We start from the raw sequence: 18,434 nt of genomic DNA, 5'->3' as shown, positions 1-18,434 counted from the left end.
ATGTCTTTCTAGTGTTAGGAACTTAATAAGTATATGCTTCCTGACTTAGCAAGGTAGACATGTGACTGTAGAGACTGCAATTGTATTACTTCATCAGCTTAATTTTAGTGACTAAATAGTCTGTGCCTTTGTGTACTTGGAAAGTTTTTCTTCAAAAAAAAGAAAGCAAAAGAAAAGAACTAGCTGTGCTGGGTATGGGAGAGTGGTGTGCCCAGAATTTCAGCCGTTGAGGGGCAGGAAGATCAGGGATTCAGGATCCTCTTTGACTACTTAAGTTCAAAGCTAGCCTGGGCTACTTGAGACACTGTGTCAAAAAACCAACCAACCAGAAGAATTGGGTAAAAAGAACTTTTATCTTTAGGTACTTGATAGCTTACATTCCTGAAGGTGTCTAGACTATGTAAATTGTCTGCTCCCTTTTGATTACTACAATTGTTGGCTTTGACTGCTAGGAAAGCTTTGTTATGTGACATATGACTTCTTGAGAGTATGCAGATAAGCCAATTAAGAGAGATCCTATAGCAATAGGGGGTCGGCATGTGGAAACAGAATCTTAAAAGACTCTCCCCTACATCTGCAGCATTGGAGACTGTTTTAGGCACTTGATTTGTATCTGTTATCTGTGATATTTACCTTTAGAATTATTATCAGTCTGATACAGACTTTACTATTTAAAATTTTTTAACATTTAAATCCATGAACTGACAGACCTTAGAGGTATTCCCTGAAGCTTATATCCAAGCTAAACATATAAGAGTAAAACATATGTCCCAATCAGGTTTTTTTTTCTTTTTAAAAAGATTTATTTTATTTATGTGTATGAGTGTTTTGTCTGCATACACACACGTATGCACGTACCACAAATGTGCCTGGTGGCTGCAGAGGCCAGAAATGTTGTCATATTCCCTGGAACTAGAGTTGCTTTAAACAGTTGTGAGTTGCCGTATGGGTGCTGGGAACTGAGCTTGAGTGCTCTGTAAGAGTAGCAAGTGCTCCTAAGTGCTGAGCCATCTTTCCAGCCCCCAGTAAGGATTTGTTTTATTCTAAGAACTTATATGGCCCTTACTATATATTAAGGATGTTCTATGTGCTTTGTGTTTGTGTGTTCATTCTTATAGTTACCAAAGGTAGGAATTTTTATTATCTATTTAATCAATGAGAGAATTGAGATACAGAGAGAATAAAGTAGATCATCTAAAGTCACATTGTTAGTAAGTGGTTGAGCCAGAATTCCAGCAGTCTGGCTTCAGAGACTTAAGAAATTGATAACATTTACTCCAGTAACTAGCCATTTGTCTCTCTTGAAACCTCATAATCCAGGGTTGGGGTGGGGGAACTAAACGATTTGTCTCAGTCATGGATTGTAACTCTCAGAGCTGCATAAATAGAGAACACCTGAAGATAAGAACGAGCCTGCTCCTAAGTTTTTATTCCACTTCCTTTCTTAGAATGTGTATGTAAAGGTTCATTTTTAGGTGTTTGAAGACTAAATTATAATAAATAGTCATTACATCTGAATTGGGTGAATATATCCTTATAAATTACCATAATAAATAAATCTTTAAAAAAAAGGAAAAAAAAGATAAATTACCATAATACGTGTATTTTTTCTTTTGCAGGCAAAAATCGTGCTTGACATTATTGTCACCATGTTCAGTGAATACTGTGAAAATCAGTTTACGTAAGTTGACTCAGCACCATCATTCACCAGTGCTCTGAAAGCAAGGCTCTAAGGCCTCCCTGTACTATTTGTAACAATGTAGTATACGTATACACGTGCAGGCAAAGCACTCATACTCTTCCGTGTTTAGCTTGGATATAAGCTTCGGGGAGCACACCTAAGTCTGTCAGTGCACGTATTCAGATGTGGGTCCTGTAGCTAGAACACATCTTGGGGAAGACATAACTCTAAACAGTGTGCAGAGTGGAAAGTGTTAATCCTTTGCCAACATTCTGGTGTTTATAAAGCCAATCTGGCAAGGCCTCTTGGAGGCAATGAAATTTAAGTCGTATTTAACAACCAGTAGGCAGAGGATATAAAGATAGAGGAGCAGCTAAATAAAGTTGCAGAAGTGTGAGAAAGCTCATGTTCTTACTATGGAGTAGTGTCGACTTACTCCAGATTCCCTTGTTAAAGAGTCCATGTAGGATGCATGCCTGACACACTTGGGACCTGGAGTGGAGAATAATACTGTATGTGGGAAGATTGGTCAACGAGGGTGGGATGTGAGCGATCGAACGTCTTGCAACTGGAGTTATAAAACAGAGTTATTGATCATATACGTTTGAAGAATTTGTAGCTCATTTATTTTCTTAAGCATTTTATTTCTGACTTTTTTTTTTTTTTTATTTTTAGAGTTGAAGCAGCTGAAGTAGTTTCTCCTAATGGAAAATCAAACACCTTTCCAGTAAGTTCTTAAAAGATGATGGTAATGGTAGTCCTGGCCCTATTACCCGCAGTGGTTGTTGCTTGTTTCTCAGTGTTGTTTAATCCGTCTGTCCACTCACACACTGCAGTTCTCCGTGAGGGTGAGTGGTGTGCTGCCTTTCTGTAGGGAGATCATGAGGCCTGGACTGTTTACTGTTGTCTGTTTATAAGTGTGGCAAGGATTTAAGGGTAGGTGCCTGACTGGGGCTGTCATCACAGCACATTACATAGTAATGTGATTCTGTGATCTACCCTCTTAATAGCAGTTAGCTGGGCAATTTCTGCTCTCCTTTTACGATTACTTGGTTCTGCATATTGAGTTAGTGTGTTCACTTTGGAATTGGTAATCACTGAAGGCTGTCATTGTAGCAACTGAATGTCTTCAGACTGCATTAGAAGTAAGCACAGTTATTGTTACACGTGGGGGTCTTGGTAGAAAACAGCGAAGCTAGTTCGTTCTTTTCTTTTCTTTCCTGCTTTTAAAACAGGGTTTTGCTTTGTAGCTGAGGCTGGCCTGGAATTCACTATGTAGCTAAAGCTATTCTTGAATTCATGATCCCCAGGAATTGGAGTATGCTCCCACACCCACTGTAAGGTGGTCATTTTGAAGTGGAACATTATCACAGTCATTTAGTTGTGATTCTGGTTCGGTGAGACCACTCTCTGATCAGCTTGTGTTCCTTTGAGTTTTGTTTTTTTAAACTGTTCTGTCATTTATGAAGTAAATCAGAACATAAAATTTGTTTTTTTAAAACATTAAAATTTTAAAAGTTTTATGTATGCAAGTGTTTTGCCTGTATGTATGTATGTCTGTGTACCATAAGTGTTATGGGCCTGTGCTTAAGGAGACCACAGGATAGTGTATGATCTTTGGCACTGGAGTACAGATGGTTGTGAGCTACCATGTGGGTGCTGGAAACAGAACCTAGGTCCTGTTGAAGAGATGGGAAGTACCTTTCTCTACTTCCTCCCAGCCAGTAAAGTAGTTTTAAAAGTATGATAAAATCTGCTAAGATGAAAACGTTACCCTTCCTAAAATCATTAGTGTTTAGTATGGTATTCTTTTAAAAATGTTTGGTATTATTGGTATGTGTGAGTGTGTGTGTGTGCATCTGCACAATGTCTGTGGAGGCCAGAGGACAATGTCGTGGAGTCACTCACTATCCACTTTTTGTGGACTCTGGGGTTTGCCAGGCTGTGTAGCAAGAACTTTTGTCCACTGAACCATCTTGCTGCCTTAGCATCTTATTTTATTCTAGATTATCATAGAGTAAGTGGTTATGTACTAGATAGCTGAAATTACAGTGTCAGTTTTTGTTGGATTAGAGATTTTGTAGTTTGTGTTGGGCCTTTTATAATGCTGGGCTTGGAACCCAGGGTACCACAAATGTGAGGCAAGGACTATACTACTAAACTATACTTCAACTTGATTTGCATTTTAGTGGTGATTGTTGGTTGACTTTTATTAACAAACAAAACAAGAAAAGGAAAGAAAGGAAAAAGAAAAGGAAGCCGGGCTTTCACTGGATCATGGCTTCATGGATGTCAAGGGGGAGCTCAGGGAGCAGCAGCAACCATAGCAGCACTGCTAAGATGAGGGCAGAAAAGAGCTTAGGTTTTTTAAAGGTGGCATTTCAGGGCTCCCCATTGTAAGAGAGCAAACGAGTGCTTTCCCAGCAGGGTATCCAGTCCTGTAGCTGGATCTCAGGGATTTGAGAGGCAGAGAAATTGGTACTATGTATGTGGTGGGAAAGCCGCCGGTGCTGCATTCCAAGGCCATTCATGTGGACAAAGGAAGAATTCGTGGTTGCTTTTTTGTTTGTTTCTTTTTCTGAGACCAAAAAAATTAGATCATGTTGGCCTCACCCTCCTGATCATCCTGCTTAATTCCCTCAGGTTACAGGTTGCACAGTTTCATAATGATCTTTCAAATGTCCCATTTAAAGAAAGTTCTTTAAAAGAAAAAAACAACAACTTAAGTACTTTATGTGTATGGGTGTTCTGCCTGCATGTGTGTCTCTGTACCATGTGCATTCAGTGCTTGTAGAAGACTTGGAGTTACAGTTGGTTGTGAACTGTCATGTGGATTCTGAGGATTGAACTTCGGTCCTGTGGACGACCATCAACCACTGAGCCATCCAAGTTTCTTTATCTTTTTTTTTTTTTTTAATTTGAGGGATTTTCAGGTTTTAATAAAACAGTATATATTTTTGTAAAGACGAGGAGAAATATGCTTTAAAGTTTGGTTAATTTTTTTCCTTGTGTAGAAAGCCTCATGAAAACGTTTATGTGTTATAGAGCACTTTGGTCAATTTAAAATTATGGGTTTCTGAAAAGGAGTGCTGGGCATTTGTGAAGGTTTTTTCTTAAACTTGTCCTAGAGCAGCGCTGAGTGTCTGCTGAGCAGGCCGCCCCTGAGGGAGAGTGCTCCTTCTGTATATGAAATGCAGGGTCCCTCAAACACCAGGAAGGTTGGTTGTTTTTCACTGGCCTTGCTGCTTCATAGAAAGGAGTAGGTTTTGGAGGTCACTGATTAACACTGTGAGCTTTGGAGACAGACTTTCTCTGTCTCTTCATTACTGCGTGCACTCATTAGCTGTGCACTTCGAGAGTAACTTGGGATAAGTGTTCGTAAACTGTGTGCAAAGGTGCTGGAGAGCCTCGGGTTTATGTGTGTGTGTTTTCACTTAGGGTAGTAAGGCTGTTTGCCATTTGAAGGAGAGGGAGTGCCAGTTTATGAAGTTTTCTCACCCACTTTTACTGTCTCCTGGAGTGGATTGATAGGCAGATCTAGGGACATCTTAGTGTTTTCTACTTGAGAAATGGCAACAGAGAAATTTATTTTTTAAAAAATATTAATTATGGGGATTGGGAATTTAGCTTAGTGTTGGAGTGATTGCCTAGCAAGCACATGATCCTCAGTTCCAGGAGATAGATACATGATAGATAAATACTATAGATAGATGGATAGATAGATAGATGGAAAGAAGAGAGATAAATAGTGTTTATTTAGGGTGTGCAAACTACAGCACCCAAGTAGAACTCACAGGACAGCTTGCAGGAGACATTTCTCTCCTCGTGTCAGTCCTGGGGATTGAACTCAGGTCATCTGACATGGCAGCAAGCTCCTTTACCCACAGAGCTATTTGGCTGACCCAGGAAATGTGCTCCCTAAGTCTTACTAGTACAGTGAGTGGTGTATTTGTGACATTTGGATTGTTGTCTTTTGGTAATATACTTTTGCTTTCATAAGACCGAACATTTGTAAACATTTTAGAAATGATGTGGTATGATAGCATTGTACTGTAGGAGAGAGGATGACCTTGTAAAAGAAAAATGTTTGTGATTTATATTATTTTCAAGCAGTAAAAAAAAAATTAGGACATAGAATATTCATATATGAGTCAGGTATAAAAAATTGGGTCTATAATAATGTTTAAAAACCTCAGGTTTAGGCTGGGTGGTGGTGGCGCACGCCTTTAATCCCAGCACTCGGGAGGCAGAGGCAAGTGGATCTCTGAGTTCGAGGCCAGCCTGGTCTACTAGAGCTAGTTCCAGGACAGGAACCAAAAAGCTACGGAGAAATCCTGTCTCGAAAATCAAAAATAAATAAATAAATAAATAAATAAAATAAACCTCAGGTTTAGACTGTGCAGTGTGGTGCACGCCTTTAATCCCAGAGGCAGAGGCAGAGGCAGGCGGCAGCTAGGACTGTTACACAGAGAAACCCTGTCTCAAAAAAACGAAACAACAACAACAACAAAAATCCCCCCAGGTTTATTTCAGTGTGTGGCTCTAAGAACAGTCTCTTGGCTGGGTAATGAAGTTGTAACAGCGGGTGGAATGAGACAGACTAGAAAACTGCCTCTGATGAGGGATGATTGAAGTTTTCAAACTTTCTCTCTCAGGAGCTGGCTTACAGAAAGGAGATGGTGAGAGCCGATTTAATTAACAAGAAAGTTGGAATCAGGTATGCTTTGAAACTTATTTGTGGGGGAGAGAAGAGAATTCAAGCATAAAGTACACAGTGAGTGATTTTTCTTGAAAGAGTGCTTGATAGTAAGCTAAGATATTTGATACGTAACAGAGCTCAGCGAGAGGAGTTAACTATTTCAGGTAGGAACTATCTCAAAACAGAATGTCAGCATGTTTTACCTACTCCACTGAAGCTTATGGTTTGTACGTTCTTTTTTAGGGAATCTCCTGCAAACCTTGCCAAGCTCCTGACCAGGATGTGTCTGAAGTCAGAAGTCATAGGCGATGGTAATCAGATTGAGGTTGAAATTCCTCCCACCAGATCCGACGTTATCCATGCATGTGATATTGTGGAGGACGCGGCTATTGCTTATGGATATAACAACATTCAGATGATTCTGCCGAAAACGTATACCATAGCTAATCAGGTAAGATTGCACCCTTAAATAAACACTCCTCTTGTTAGCGACTGGCTATTGAATGCCAGGAAGGTTTTGAGACAAACAGAACCTGGGAATTAAGCAGCATTTGGATGTGCTTTGCTATGAGAGGCATTTGCTATGGGGAAGGATACAAAACAGATGCCCAAATGATTAGAGTGAGCTGAGAACCTGTGATGACTTGTTCTTTGAAGAAAGACAGGTTTCAAATGTGGAACTCTTGTTGAATCTCTTTAACTGGAAGATTCATTTTTCTCAGCTTGGGCCTGAAGGCAGACGCTGTGTGGGAGAGGAGGGGTGGGAGGCTGCTGGATAGCTGTGGTGGGGATATTAGCAGTTTGCTGGTGAGGGGAGGAGTTTGGTTCCTTTCAGCGGTATGTTCTGCATGAGTCTTGAAGAAAACAAAGCAGGTCTGAGATGTCTTGGTGTGTTGCTTTTTCCTCAGTTTCCTCTCAACAAGCTCACGGAGCTTCTCAGACTGGACATGGCTGCTGCTGGCTTCACTGAAGCTCTTACTTTTGCTCTGGTATGTTTTTAACTCACTTTTGTCCAGCTGAATGTTTCCTTGGGATCCCTGAATTGAAGAGAGACTTTGTTCCTTGAGATTGTACAATTTTTAGTAAAGAAAAATGTGGATGGGATTTTGTTTTTTTTTTTTTTTTTTTGTATTTTTTTTTTTTTTAAATAGTCATAGAAGACCATGAAGGCCTAGGGGGAAAAAGCCCTATGACATTTGATGTAAGTGTGGAAGGTGCACAATGAATTTCACAAAAAGATTTGTTAGGTTAGAATATTTGGTCTTAATTTGGTTGTGGCTGTCCCCACTAGATGCTGCCCTGGTTAAGGGCTTGGGAACTGTTCCACATTAGACTTAGTTCTTTGTCTTTGAACATGTTCACAAACATTTGCTTTGAGTTGAAAAGCTGACATAAAAGGCCTAAATCAGGAAATGAATGTTATTACAGAATCAGAAGGAACTCTGCCTCTCTCTCCTCAGGCTGACCATTGAAAGAAATAAACGCGCCTGCAGTTTGTATGGTTTCCCCTGGCCGAGAACGTCTGCGTTGCCCAGACTACAGTGCTTGGGTCCCAGTGAGCTTGATTTAACAACCTGTGGGTGGCTGGAGCAGCTGCCTGGCTTTCTGACCCCAGCCCTGAAGTTCTAAATCTTTAGAGTATTAGATGATTGTTCTGAGGCAGCATTTGTTGTTAGCAGGCCCTGCACCTGTGAGGAAGCTTGAACAGGAAAGAAGAGTAGCTGATACACAGTACACACTGCACACAGCAGAATCTGATGAGAGTCAGGGCCATGGGGGCCCAGTGCTTGGCCCTGTCTCACCTCGTGTACACCAGGCTTAGAGTGCCATGTCTCGTATGTGGACGTTCATTTCCATTTGTGAGCAGTCACCATTTTGTAAAAGTTGAACTATAAAACTTAGCATTTCTTGAGAAATGTGTTTGTTTTTTAGAGTTAAGTGACATAGGAAACAATACATTATCATTTTGAAGGATTTCAACTTTATAAAATACAAAGTAACCACTAGTTCCTCTCTCCACTTCTGATTGTGTTTTTCTTCCCCAAACTACCTGCTGTTAAAATTTTGGATTGTAGTTCTCACTGCCTTCTATTAGTGCTTTTTGATTTTGTTACCGAGTTCATGTATCTTGTAGGAGCACATAAGCTGCGTTCTGCTAGGGGCTGCTCTGCAGGGAGGGTTTGCTCACCACTGATAACTGTATGCATATGGTACCAGTTCTTCCCAGGAAGTGCAGCAGTTAGAGTGACTTTTCTGCCAGGCCCTCCATCTCCCATGCAACCACAGGTACGAGCCCAAGACTCCAGCCCAGGCTGTTCTGAGCCAAAGATTGTGACTGAATTATAGCACCAGAGTGTAACACTGAGCAATCTGCTCAGCTGTCCAGTTACACCGTTTATGTTCGTTTTTTGGGAGGAAAGGAGGGAGGGGCTGGATATCTAGAGAGGACAGATTTCACATAAAGTTTAATACTAAAAGTCTTTATAGTGGCTGGAGAGGTGGCTCGGAGGTTTAGAGCAATGGCTACTCTTCCAAGGGACCCAGGTTCAATCTCTAGCACCCAGGTGGTGGCTCTGTAACTCTAGTCCTAGGGCATCCAGTGCCCTCTCTGGCTTCTGTGGGCATCATGTGCTCATATAGTGTACAGTCATGCATGCAGGACAAAACACCTGTATGCTAAATATGAACAAATGAATAATTAAGTTTAAAAGTCTATAATGTTCTCTATTTTCTAAACAGAGCTTACCACAGCTGGTCTCTATTGTTACATCTAGTTTGCCCAAGAGTGATGACAATCAGTCTTCAAAAGCTGAGCCTTTACTTTTTTTGTTTTTGTTTTTGTTTTTTGATACAGGGTTTCTTTATGTAGCTTTAGAGCTTGTCCTGGAACTCACTTTGTAAGACCAGGCTGACCTCGAACTCACAGAGATCTGCCTGCCTCTGCCTCCTGGTCCAGCGCCTGGCAACCAACAGCTCTTCAGTGCTTTGAAGGCCCTCTACTTGAAGATGCCTTTAGAATAGTTCAATATTACCCTAAAGTTTGGAAAAAGCTCCAGTAACTTGGTGGCACCAATTTTTCGTGTTACATTTTGAATTATTTTTTAAAAACTGGATGATTGTTTATTTTTTATGATGCCTTGTTATCACCTGATTACTTTATTTCTAATACTTCCTGTCAGGCCTTGGAAACACAGTATCTCTAAATCTTGATCTTTACTAGATTTGTTGTATCTAATAGTGAGTTCTGGTCTGACTTGTGCCTGCTGCTCTAGTTTCTGCAAGTGGTTAGGAATTGCGTGGTTTCTTTGTTCCTAGGAACTACCTGGATCTTATGCAGGGGTAGTTAAATGGTGGCATTTAAAAAGAACAGTGAACAGAGTTCAGGCATGTGAACTCTCCCAGTTCACAGTCTGTCCCCAACCATTATACAGACTTATCTGGGATTGCACTGGTAAGCAGAAAGCCCTGAGGAAGCCTAGGAAGGGGCCTGCCTTATTAGGTTTCTATTGCTGTGAAAAGACACTGTGACCATGGCAACTCTTATAATGAAAACATTTAACTGAAGGGGCAGCTTACAGTTGCATGGCAGGGAGCATGGCAGCCTGCAGGCAGACACGATGCTAGCGCTGAGAGTGCTCGCTGCATCTTGTCTCAGAAGCAATAGGAATAGTTGGCTGCCTGTCACACTGTGGAAAGCTTGAGCAAAAGTGAAGATGGATACTAAAAAGAAATCCCACACTAGCTCAGAATTGAGTACAATAAAGGGTTATTTATTTAGGGCTAGACTCACAGATCACAGTCCTCTGCTCGAATGGGAAAACAGCAACCGAATCCAGCAGCTGGAAGAGAGGGTGGGTGTGCTTTATAGAGACATGTATAGTCTGAGAGGCCACACCCAAGTGGGCTGGTAACTTAAAGGCTACTGGCTGAAGAGTTTCCTACAGCACAAAAGACACCTCAAAGCCTGCCCCCACCGTGACATACTTTTTTCAACAAGGCCGCATCTCCAATAGTACCACTCCCTTTGGGGGCCACATTCTTTCAAACCACTGCAGGGACTCGTAACGGTCCTGCTAGAGACATTTTTGTGTAAGAGGTACAAGAGAGGTCAATTAAGTAGAGCTTTGAGCTTTGATGTGGCCTTGGGACGGTGTTTTATGTGAAGACAGGTAAAAGTATAGTGTTCAGAAAACTGATAGGAATCAGGAAATTAGACTGGGAAGGTAAATGGGGACCTACTACAAAAAGGACCTGGGTTAAACCCCCATCCCTACTGGAAATCTTAGCCAACTCCATGTTGTAGCTATAGCTCGTCGTAGAGAGATATTGGTGGTTAATTGCATCTTCTGTGGGCCTAAACCAGGTGGATTACAAGTGATGAATTACTAATTGGCAAACTTAATAGATTCTTAGCTTACTAAGTAATATAGAGCATGTACATTGCTGAGAAACCACTGTAAATTGAATGATAGCTTTAAATACTTTTAAATTTTGAGTTAGGCCTTGCCCTGTACTAATCTATTTTATATGTTCCTAAGTGCTCCCAAGAAGATATTGCTGATAAACTTGGCTTGGATATCTCAGAGACAAAGGCAGTTCACATTAGTAATCCCAAAACTGCTGAGTTCCAGGTAAGAATTTTAAGTAGGTGAGAACTAGGGTAAAAGTCGGGTTTGTGGTAAACGATGTAGAAAAGCAGTCTTCACTTACTCTCCGTAACACGAGGGCCAGGCCTGCTTGTTGTTGGGGTTTTTGTCCCGCTCAGTACCCCCCAACTGTTTAGCCCCAAAGAAAATCACACATAGGTCTCCATAAATTATAAGCTGATTGGCCCATTAGCTGTTGCCTCTCACTGGCTAACTCTCACATCTTGATTAACCCATTTTTCTGATCTGTGTTAGCCATGTGGCTCAGTACCTTTTTTTCAGTGGGGCAGATCATATCCTGCTGCTTCGGTGGCCTGGGCAGGAGTGGGAGAAATCAACTTCCTCCTTCCCAGAATTCTCCTGTTCTCATTATATCATTTCTACTTCCTGTTTGGTTTTCCCACCTATACTTCTTATCTGGCCAATCAGCGTTTATTTAAAACATGATTGACAGAATACAGACAATTCTCCCACACCACTCTACCTCTGGGTGAGTCCCTAGGACATTGTAGTGAACTTTCTTAGATAATTTGCAGTTGGTTGGCCCTACCCCAATCCTCCATCCCTCTGTCTCTCTTGCTCTCTCTTCTTCTGTGTATGTGTTAGTATTGAACCCCGAGCTTTGCGCTTGGTAGAAGTTGACTTGTTTAAAATATATTTCCATAACTGTTACGTTCTTCCAAGTTTGTGTCCTGTCTGCTCTGCTTTATATAAGCAGAGAGAAAGCAGATCAGAGATGCCTTAGCTGCTGCCATAAATGGCTGTGGCCTCATACACTCAAGAGTCAGCATTTCACTGTGCAGTGGTGTTACACGCCTTTCATCCCGGCACTCGGGAGGTCTCTGTGAGTTCGAGACAAGTCTGGTCCACAGAGTAAGTTCTAGGACAGGCTCCAAAACTACACAGAGAAACCCTGTCTTGAAAAACCAAACAACAACAACAAAATACTGCATAAATTTGTCGGAGATAACAGAGAGTATTCTTTAAACTTGGCAGGTTTTGCATTTACCCCTGCTTTACCTAGCCATTCTGCCATTACTAAAGCAGTGAACAGTTTGTACTTGCTTACAGTTAAATTAAGCTAAACGTAAAGTGGCTTATAATTTGGGTACATGACTGTTCTTTTTTAACTTTGGGTTCTTCTTGACAGTGGGCATGTTATAGAATAGGCAGGAGAAGAAAAATATTTAGGTAAAATGTGTAAATTTTTATTGCAATTATTATAAACAAGATTACTGAGTATCTTCACTTGTTCCCAGGTTAGCAGTAATATTAAGTAAGCCTTCCAGTGGCTATCACTGTAAGTCTTCCTAGCTATATGTGTTGTTTTTCTTTTTATTTGGAATTCATTGAGGTTATCCACAATAAAGTTGACTGATTAGTTCATTATTTACTTCACATCTTTTAGTCTTTTACACACATCTTTTCTTTCACTTTATTTGTTAAATATGGTTCCTTTGTTCTGTAGGATTTCCATTTTTAGGATTTTACTGAATGTATTCTGGTGATCTCCTATATTTCTTACAAATTAGTAGTTAGATCTAGAAGTTTGACCAGATTCAGGTTTTACATTTCTATGTTGCTGTGGCTTTTAACAACAACAACAAAATATTGATATGTGGGGATATTTACCATTTACCAAGGAGGATGACAAACTTTAAAAAAAAATATGTTTTTGCATAGTCTCATTGTGCTGGCTAGTTTTACTTCAACTTGACATAATTTAGGGTCATTTAAAAAAAGGGATCTTCAATGGAGAAAATACTCCACCAGATTGGCCTGTGGGAAAGTCTGTCATGCTTTTGATGGTTGATGGGGAGGCCCAGTTCACTGTGGTGTTTCTTCCCTGTGCTGGTGGTTCTAGGTGCTCTTAAAAGGTAGGTTGAGCAAACCATGAAGAACAAGCCAGTAAGCAACACCCTTCTGTGGTGTCTGCTTCAGTTCCCACCTCTAGGTTCCTGTCCTGCTTGAGTTTTTGCCCTCACTTCCCTCAGCAATGGGCTGTTAACTGGAAGTGTAAAAAGAAGTAAAACCTTTCTTCTCCAAGTTGCTTTTGTTCATGTATGTATCATAGCAATAGGAACCCTCACTAAGTCACTCCTGTAGTGCAAGCCTTTACAGAATTGAAAATGACCTTGAAACTTCCTAATCCTCGTGCCTCAACCTCTAGATGTTGAGATTACAGACATGCACCAGCATATCTAGTTAGAGAAAAGTTATTTTTAAATGTAGCTACTACTTGAGCTGGCAAGATGTAGAAAGGCAGGAACTCCAGTCCAAGAGGTAAAAAGCAGCTCTAACAGCTAACTATGAGGAAACCACTTTGCTTCTTTGTTTGGTCCTGGTCTAGCATTTATTGTATATCCCAGACTGGTGGTGAGCTTCCCAAGCGCAGTGATTCTGCATGCTCCACTCTGGCAGGCTGGAGACTGTGTAGCTCACACTGGCTTTAAAGCATGTTGCCTAAGCTAGCCTTGAACTCAAAATTCCCACTATCTAGCCTCCCCGCACTGGGACTGTAGGCCTTGCAACCATGTCAAGATCAGAAAACTCCATTTATTTGCATATTTTACATTTACTATAAATGGGTGGCAAAGAGAGGAAAGCTGAGGATAGTAAGAAAAGGTCAGTTACGAAGTAGAATATTCAGTTAGAATGATTGAGCCAGCTAGCTCAAGTCATGTAAGAACCAAGTATGGACTGAGTATGAGCACTTGGGAGTCTAGCCTGGCCTATTTCAAGTACTATGTGGAAGGAGACAGAATATAAAAATTTCCATATGTAGAACCTTGAAAGCCCAATTTAGTTTCAAAAATTATAATGAAATAACCAAGCTTTAGGTAAGAATAATCATTGTGTTATGTTTGCTTCCCACTTTGATTTTAATCAGATTTATTGGTGTTTATTTTGCTAATTTGGAATGAAGAATATTTTAAGTTCTTTTATTTAGTGAATTGAATTTGAAAATTTAAAATGACTCAGGCCTTTACTTTAAGGCATTGCCCCGTTCAAAAGTGTTGTCCTGTGAAGCCAGGGAGTTGGCCTGCTTTGTCTCCTAACAATGGGTTTGTTGGTTTTTCTCAAGTCAGTACAAATTCCCATCTCTTCCTGTAGGTGGCACGCACTACCCTTCTTCCTGGCCTTCTAAAGACAATTGCAGCAAACCGGAAGATGCCACTTCCTCTCAAACTGTTTGAAATCTCTGACATTGTAGTGAAAGATCCTAGCAAAGGTAAGAGTGAGCTTCCTCAGCTTTGTGTCCTTGAGCATTTTCATTGTGAATTCCAGCTCTATGGAGAACTCAGCATGCTTACATGCAACCAGGTTTCTTTCTTCCATGTTGCTACCACCCGCCTAATATTTTAGTGCCAGTGAGTTAGTACATCATTTTATCAGCATACCCTTGAGTTGGTAATTCTAAAACTAATTGAACCACAGCTGTATTATTTGTTGTTAAGTAAAAATTGTCACGCTCTTATCAAATATCCCATTTAAGTGTCCCAGGCACCCTTCCTATTGTTTCATCAGTTTCTTTTAATGGTTGACTTATTTGAATCTGAATCCCAGCAGTGCCTAGGCTTTGTGGCTATGTCTCTCATTTCCTGGAATGGAAAGCACATTTTCATAAGGAATTTAATAATTATGAGGAGCCCTATTGAAACTTTACCTTAAAAAGCACCATAGAGAGAGTAGGAAATGTAGTTTGGTGGAGTTTGTGACATGATTGTGCATACAGTATGCACAGGTTCCTGAACTCACCTCAGTACCACTCCCCACCCGCACCCCCAGAGAGGTGGAGGGAGGAGGTCACCAGAATACTCTGAAACATTCTTTCCTTCACTCTGTGATTTGCATAGCATGGCATTGTTGTTGGTCTTTGATGGCCCAGCACTATTGTTGTAACAGTAATTGTGAATGTGTTTTTATAGTTTTTCTCTTTGAAATACTCAGTTTCAAAGTACTTAGTATAGCAAGTATTTTGGTCCAACACTTAGAATGCATAGTTATTTAATAAATATAAATTTAGGAGTTTTAGAAGCCTGATTTTCCTGGAAGTCTGTCTTTCTAATGCAAACCCAAGTTCAATTGATTGTCTAGACTTGTAAGTGCTGTGGTCCCTGGGTGAGCAGTGCCTCAAGTGACTGCTTTGCTGGTAGCCTTCCTTGCCTTTTGATTTCATACATCAGTCCGTATGATTATGAGTGGTTTCTAAGTCCAGGCTCTAGTCTGTAGAATTTTCTTGCAGTGGCAAATCTATACTAAAAAGTAGGAAACTTTTTTTTGTGTGTGTGTTAAGTGCAAAGAGTTTTGAGGCTCCACTCAGTTTTTTCACTCGTGTAGATACTGAGAGTGCAGGGTTGCATTGATCTGTTTATTTTGACTGTTTTCTTCGACATTTTTTCTTTGAGCTTCGTATTGCCTTGATCTTCTCTGCTGTCCTCATAATGATAACTATAGGACTAAGGGAACCACATGCTTTCCTCATGGTTCTTGAGGGCTGGGTGTGCTCACAGTCTGGAGGGTGAGAGTGAGGAGCACATGGGTCCCGCACTTGCTGCAGAGTTTGACTGTAGCCATGGAGTAGTGCATTGTTGTGTTTCAGGCCTGGGTGCGTGTGCCTGAGATGGGTTTTATTATTTGCCTTAGCTCAGACATTTGCATTCTATTATGCTTTTTTCTCATCAGGAAGAACTCTGGAGCCGACCTCTGTTGTGCCTGTCTTAGTTGAAACCATCCTACTGTTTTCTTCATGGTTCATTTCTGTCCAGGGCAGCTCAACCCTTTGCCTTGCTCTGACTTACTCTTTCCTTAATATTTTCTATTGGATCGCTAGCATTTGGAAAATAAAGGGAAGGACATTGTTCGCTGCGATCCTGGAAACATTTCCTTTCACTGAGGTGAAGCATGTTTTCTGTTTAGGTGGGCCTGGATCTTATTTCATAACAGAAACTTTTCTGATGCAGTTGTCTAAATACGTGCATGTGGATTTCCTCCTAGTCATCTGGCCTACAGGGAAGGGGCTACAGCATCTGGGTTCTGCAGACCGCTGCCACAGGCGTGGGTTTTAGTCTTGCTTTCTGTGGTGTAGTTTATTTGAACTCTCTGGCTGTTTTCTTATCTGTACAATGGGGTAATGACAGCATTTACTTTATTAGCTGTTGTAAGGCTTCAGTGAAACTGCATTTGGAAAGTTTCAGCCAAATGGTAAGTGGTGGCTGCTGTTCTTGTTAGGACAGTGCTAGTTTCAGGGCCAGGTGCTGCTGGCCTGGGTTGTGCCTATATTTCCACTATAGTGTGTGAAAGTCCAGGAGACCAGCAGTGTATGGGGTTTGATTTTTATTCCATCCCTCAAGGGACTTTGTGTCATTGGATTTTCTTTTTTTGTGTTTTTTCCCCCTTTATGAGAAACCCAAATTATACTGATGTAAGACTACTTTTAAAAATAAATCACTGTTTTTGAAATACTGTTTTTAGAGTAATTTATCAATTTTTTTGGTGGCAAACAAGATGTCCTCTCTCTTGGATGCTAGCCTTGTGTTCCTAAATGAAACTTTTTGAATAAAAAAGTTCAAACCACCAGTAGTTAAATGATTGAGGGATTTTTCTAATTAAAATGAAATTTCCCAAATTCTTCTTAGTGAGCAATCCCCAAATTATAAGGTTCAGAAGAGTGAAGATGTGTGACAAGCATGAGCCAGGTTGTCTCATTCACCATAGTGATAGAAAAGTAGAAACGATTTTAGAATATAAGAGAGTGCTTGCCGTGCAAGCATGGAGATCTGAGTTTGGATCCTCAGAACCCATGTGAAAAACCAAGCATGACAACTTATGCCTGTAATACCAGGGCAAGGAGGCAGAGACTGGCAGGACCCTGGAGCTCACTGGCCACCCAGCTTAGGCAAGTTCAGTTTGGAGGGAATGTGCAAAATGTTCTGGGAATGTAGAGAATGGAGCTGTAACTGCTGTTAATTCATTCTGTAATGTTGAGAAAAACCTAGCTTCCTAAGTCTCATATCAGTGTCTACTTGGCGAACATAGCTTCCGAAAATAAAAATGGAAGTGAAATCTTGTGTGGATATCCATGTTTTCCTATTAAACCCAAGTTCCTAGGACAGCAGACAAAAGACAACTCCCGTTTTCCCACTTGACCTCGTCGGACATTTGCTCTAATGTGGAGTCCTCTCTAGCCGTCATGATGAATGAGGCTGTCAGGCTGCCAGTTTTGAAACCGAGTCAGGCACACTTTTCAAGCATTAAGACTTCCACTGTAAATCAGGCACACTCAGCTTGTTTGAGGCCGAGCCAGCCACTGCATTTGTTGAGCCTCAAGATCCGAAGTTGCTGTAACACTTTTAAAAATTAGTCATGACTCAGGGGACCAAGCTGATTTATCCTTTTGTTGGGCAGATTGGCATGTGTTTTTGGAACAAGAAACTGAGCACAGACTCTGCTCTAGGGTGAGTGTTTCAGTTTTGTAGCAGGGAGAGTAGCAGTAGGGAGCATGCAAAGCTGCTGTGTGAGTTACTGGTTGGTTTCAGATGTTAATAGCTAATTCATTTCAATGTCAGGAATAACCAAATTGTAAACAAAATATTTTTAAAAGCCAGAAAACCTGCAGGGATGAGCAAAGGACTGTCTGCCTGGAAAAGCTAGCTGTTTGCACAATCCAATCTTCCCGCTTCTTAAACACAATTGGATTCTGCAATCACAGTTCTTCCCTCAGTGCTTAGGGAAGCTACCAGAATCTCACAGAAATGACAAGAGAAAACAGATCTCTGGTTTAAAGAGGGTTAAGTCTAAAAAGGAACAAGCACTGAAGAACATGAACTTGGCTTTGTAAAGGGTCTCGATGATTTCTGTCAGCAAGATCCGACCAGCAGACCTGTTCATTCAAGGTTCAGCATGGCATGTGTCTGTGGCCATCTCTCAGAATCAGTCCCCTATAGTTAGTTTCGGCAGCAGCATTTCAAGAAAGTTTGGACTTGAGTATTTGCTGGGCTCAGTGGAGAGGGTTTGAACCCTCATCCAGGCCTCCAGATACCTTCCCTTCTTCTTGAAGCATGATCAGTCTAAGCTTTGACTCGCTCAGACCTTCCTCCCTCCTCTAGAGCGACTTAGCAGTCCTGCTTTGAGCTCCATCCCCTCCTCCAGGTTACAGTTAGATAGTTCCCAACTCTTGACATTGTCTCAGGCACTTCTCTAAGTGAGAGGATGGTCTGTTTTTCTTTACACTTCCAAAATGGATGTGGAAATAAAGAATTTTGGTTTTAAGCCTTTAATTGTAAGATCTGTTTCAAGGTTCTTGTTTCTTCATCATCCCTTGAGCACCGTGTCTGCTACAGAACCTAACTGTTTGGTCTCTGTATGTGGATTTGTTTCCTCAATTTATTATGTGTTCAAGTGCACA

At 40.9% G+C, this 18,434-nt stretch overlaps 1 protein-coding gene across 3 annotated transcripts in view; it reads left to right on the top strand.

The window, feature by feature from the left end:
* The window catches only part of Farsb (phenylalanyl-tRNA synthetase subunit beta), a 64,714-nt gene that overhangs the window by 20,070 nt on the left and 26,210 nt on the right, over nt 1–18,434 (top strand). For 2 of the 3 annotated variants that reach the window (XM_041650801.1, XM_041650803.1), the window contains exons 9-15: nt 1,620–1,681; nt 2,357–2,408; nt 6,337–6,398; nt 6,624–6,831; nt 7,289–7,369; nt 10,919–11,011; nt 14,141–14,258. In XM_041650801.1, coding sequence (XP_041506735.1) covers nt 1,620–1,681; nt 2,357–2,408; nt 6,337–6,398; nt 6,624–6,831; nt 7,289–7,369; nt 10,919–11,011; nt 14,141–14,258 — 676 coding nt within the window. The remainder of the gene's footprint in view (nt 1–1,619; nt 1,682–2,356; nt 2,409–6,336; nt 6,399–6,623; nt 6,832–7,288; nt 7,370–10,918; nt 11,012–14,140; nt 14,259–18,434) is intronic. The other variant, XM_041650802.1, reaches the window with a different exon arrangement.

Source organism: Microtus oregoni, unplaced genomic scaffold (assembly GCF_018167655.1).
Source record: "Microtus oregoni isolate MIOR12 unplaced genomic scaffold, Mior012 000004F_ref0000308, whole genome shotgun sequence".
Classification (NCBI taxonomy): Eukaryota; Metazoa; Chordata; class Mammalia; order Rodentia; family Cricetidae; genus Microtus; species Microtus oregoni.
This window is presented reverse-complemented; position numbering and strand designations above follow the sequence as displayed.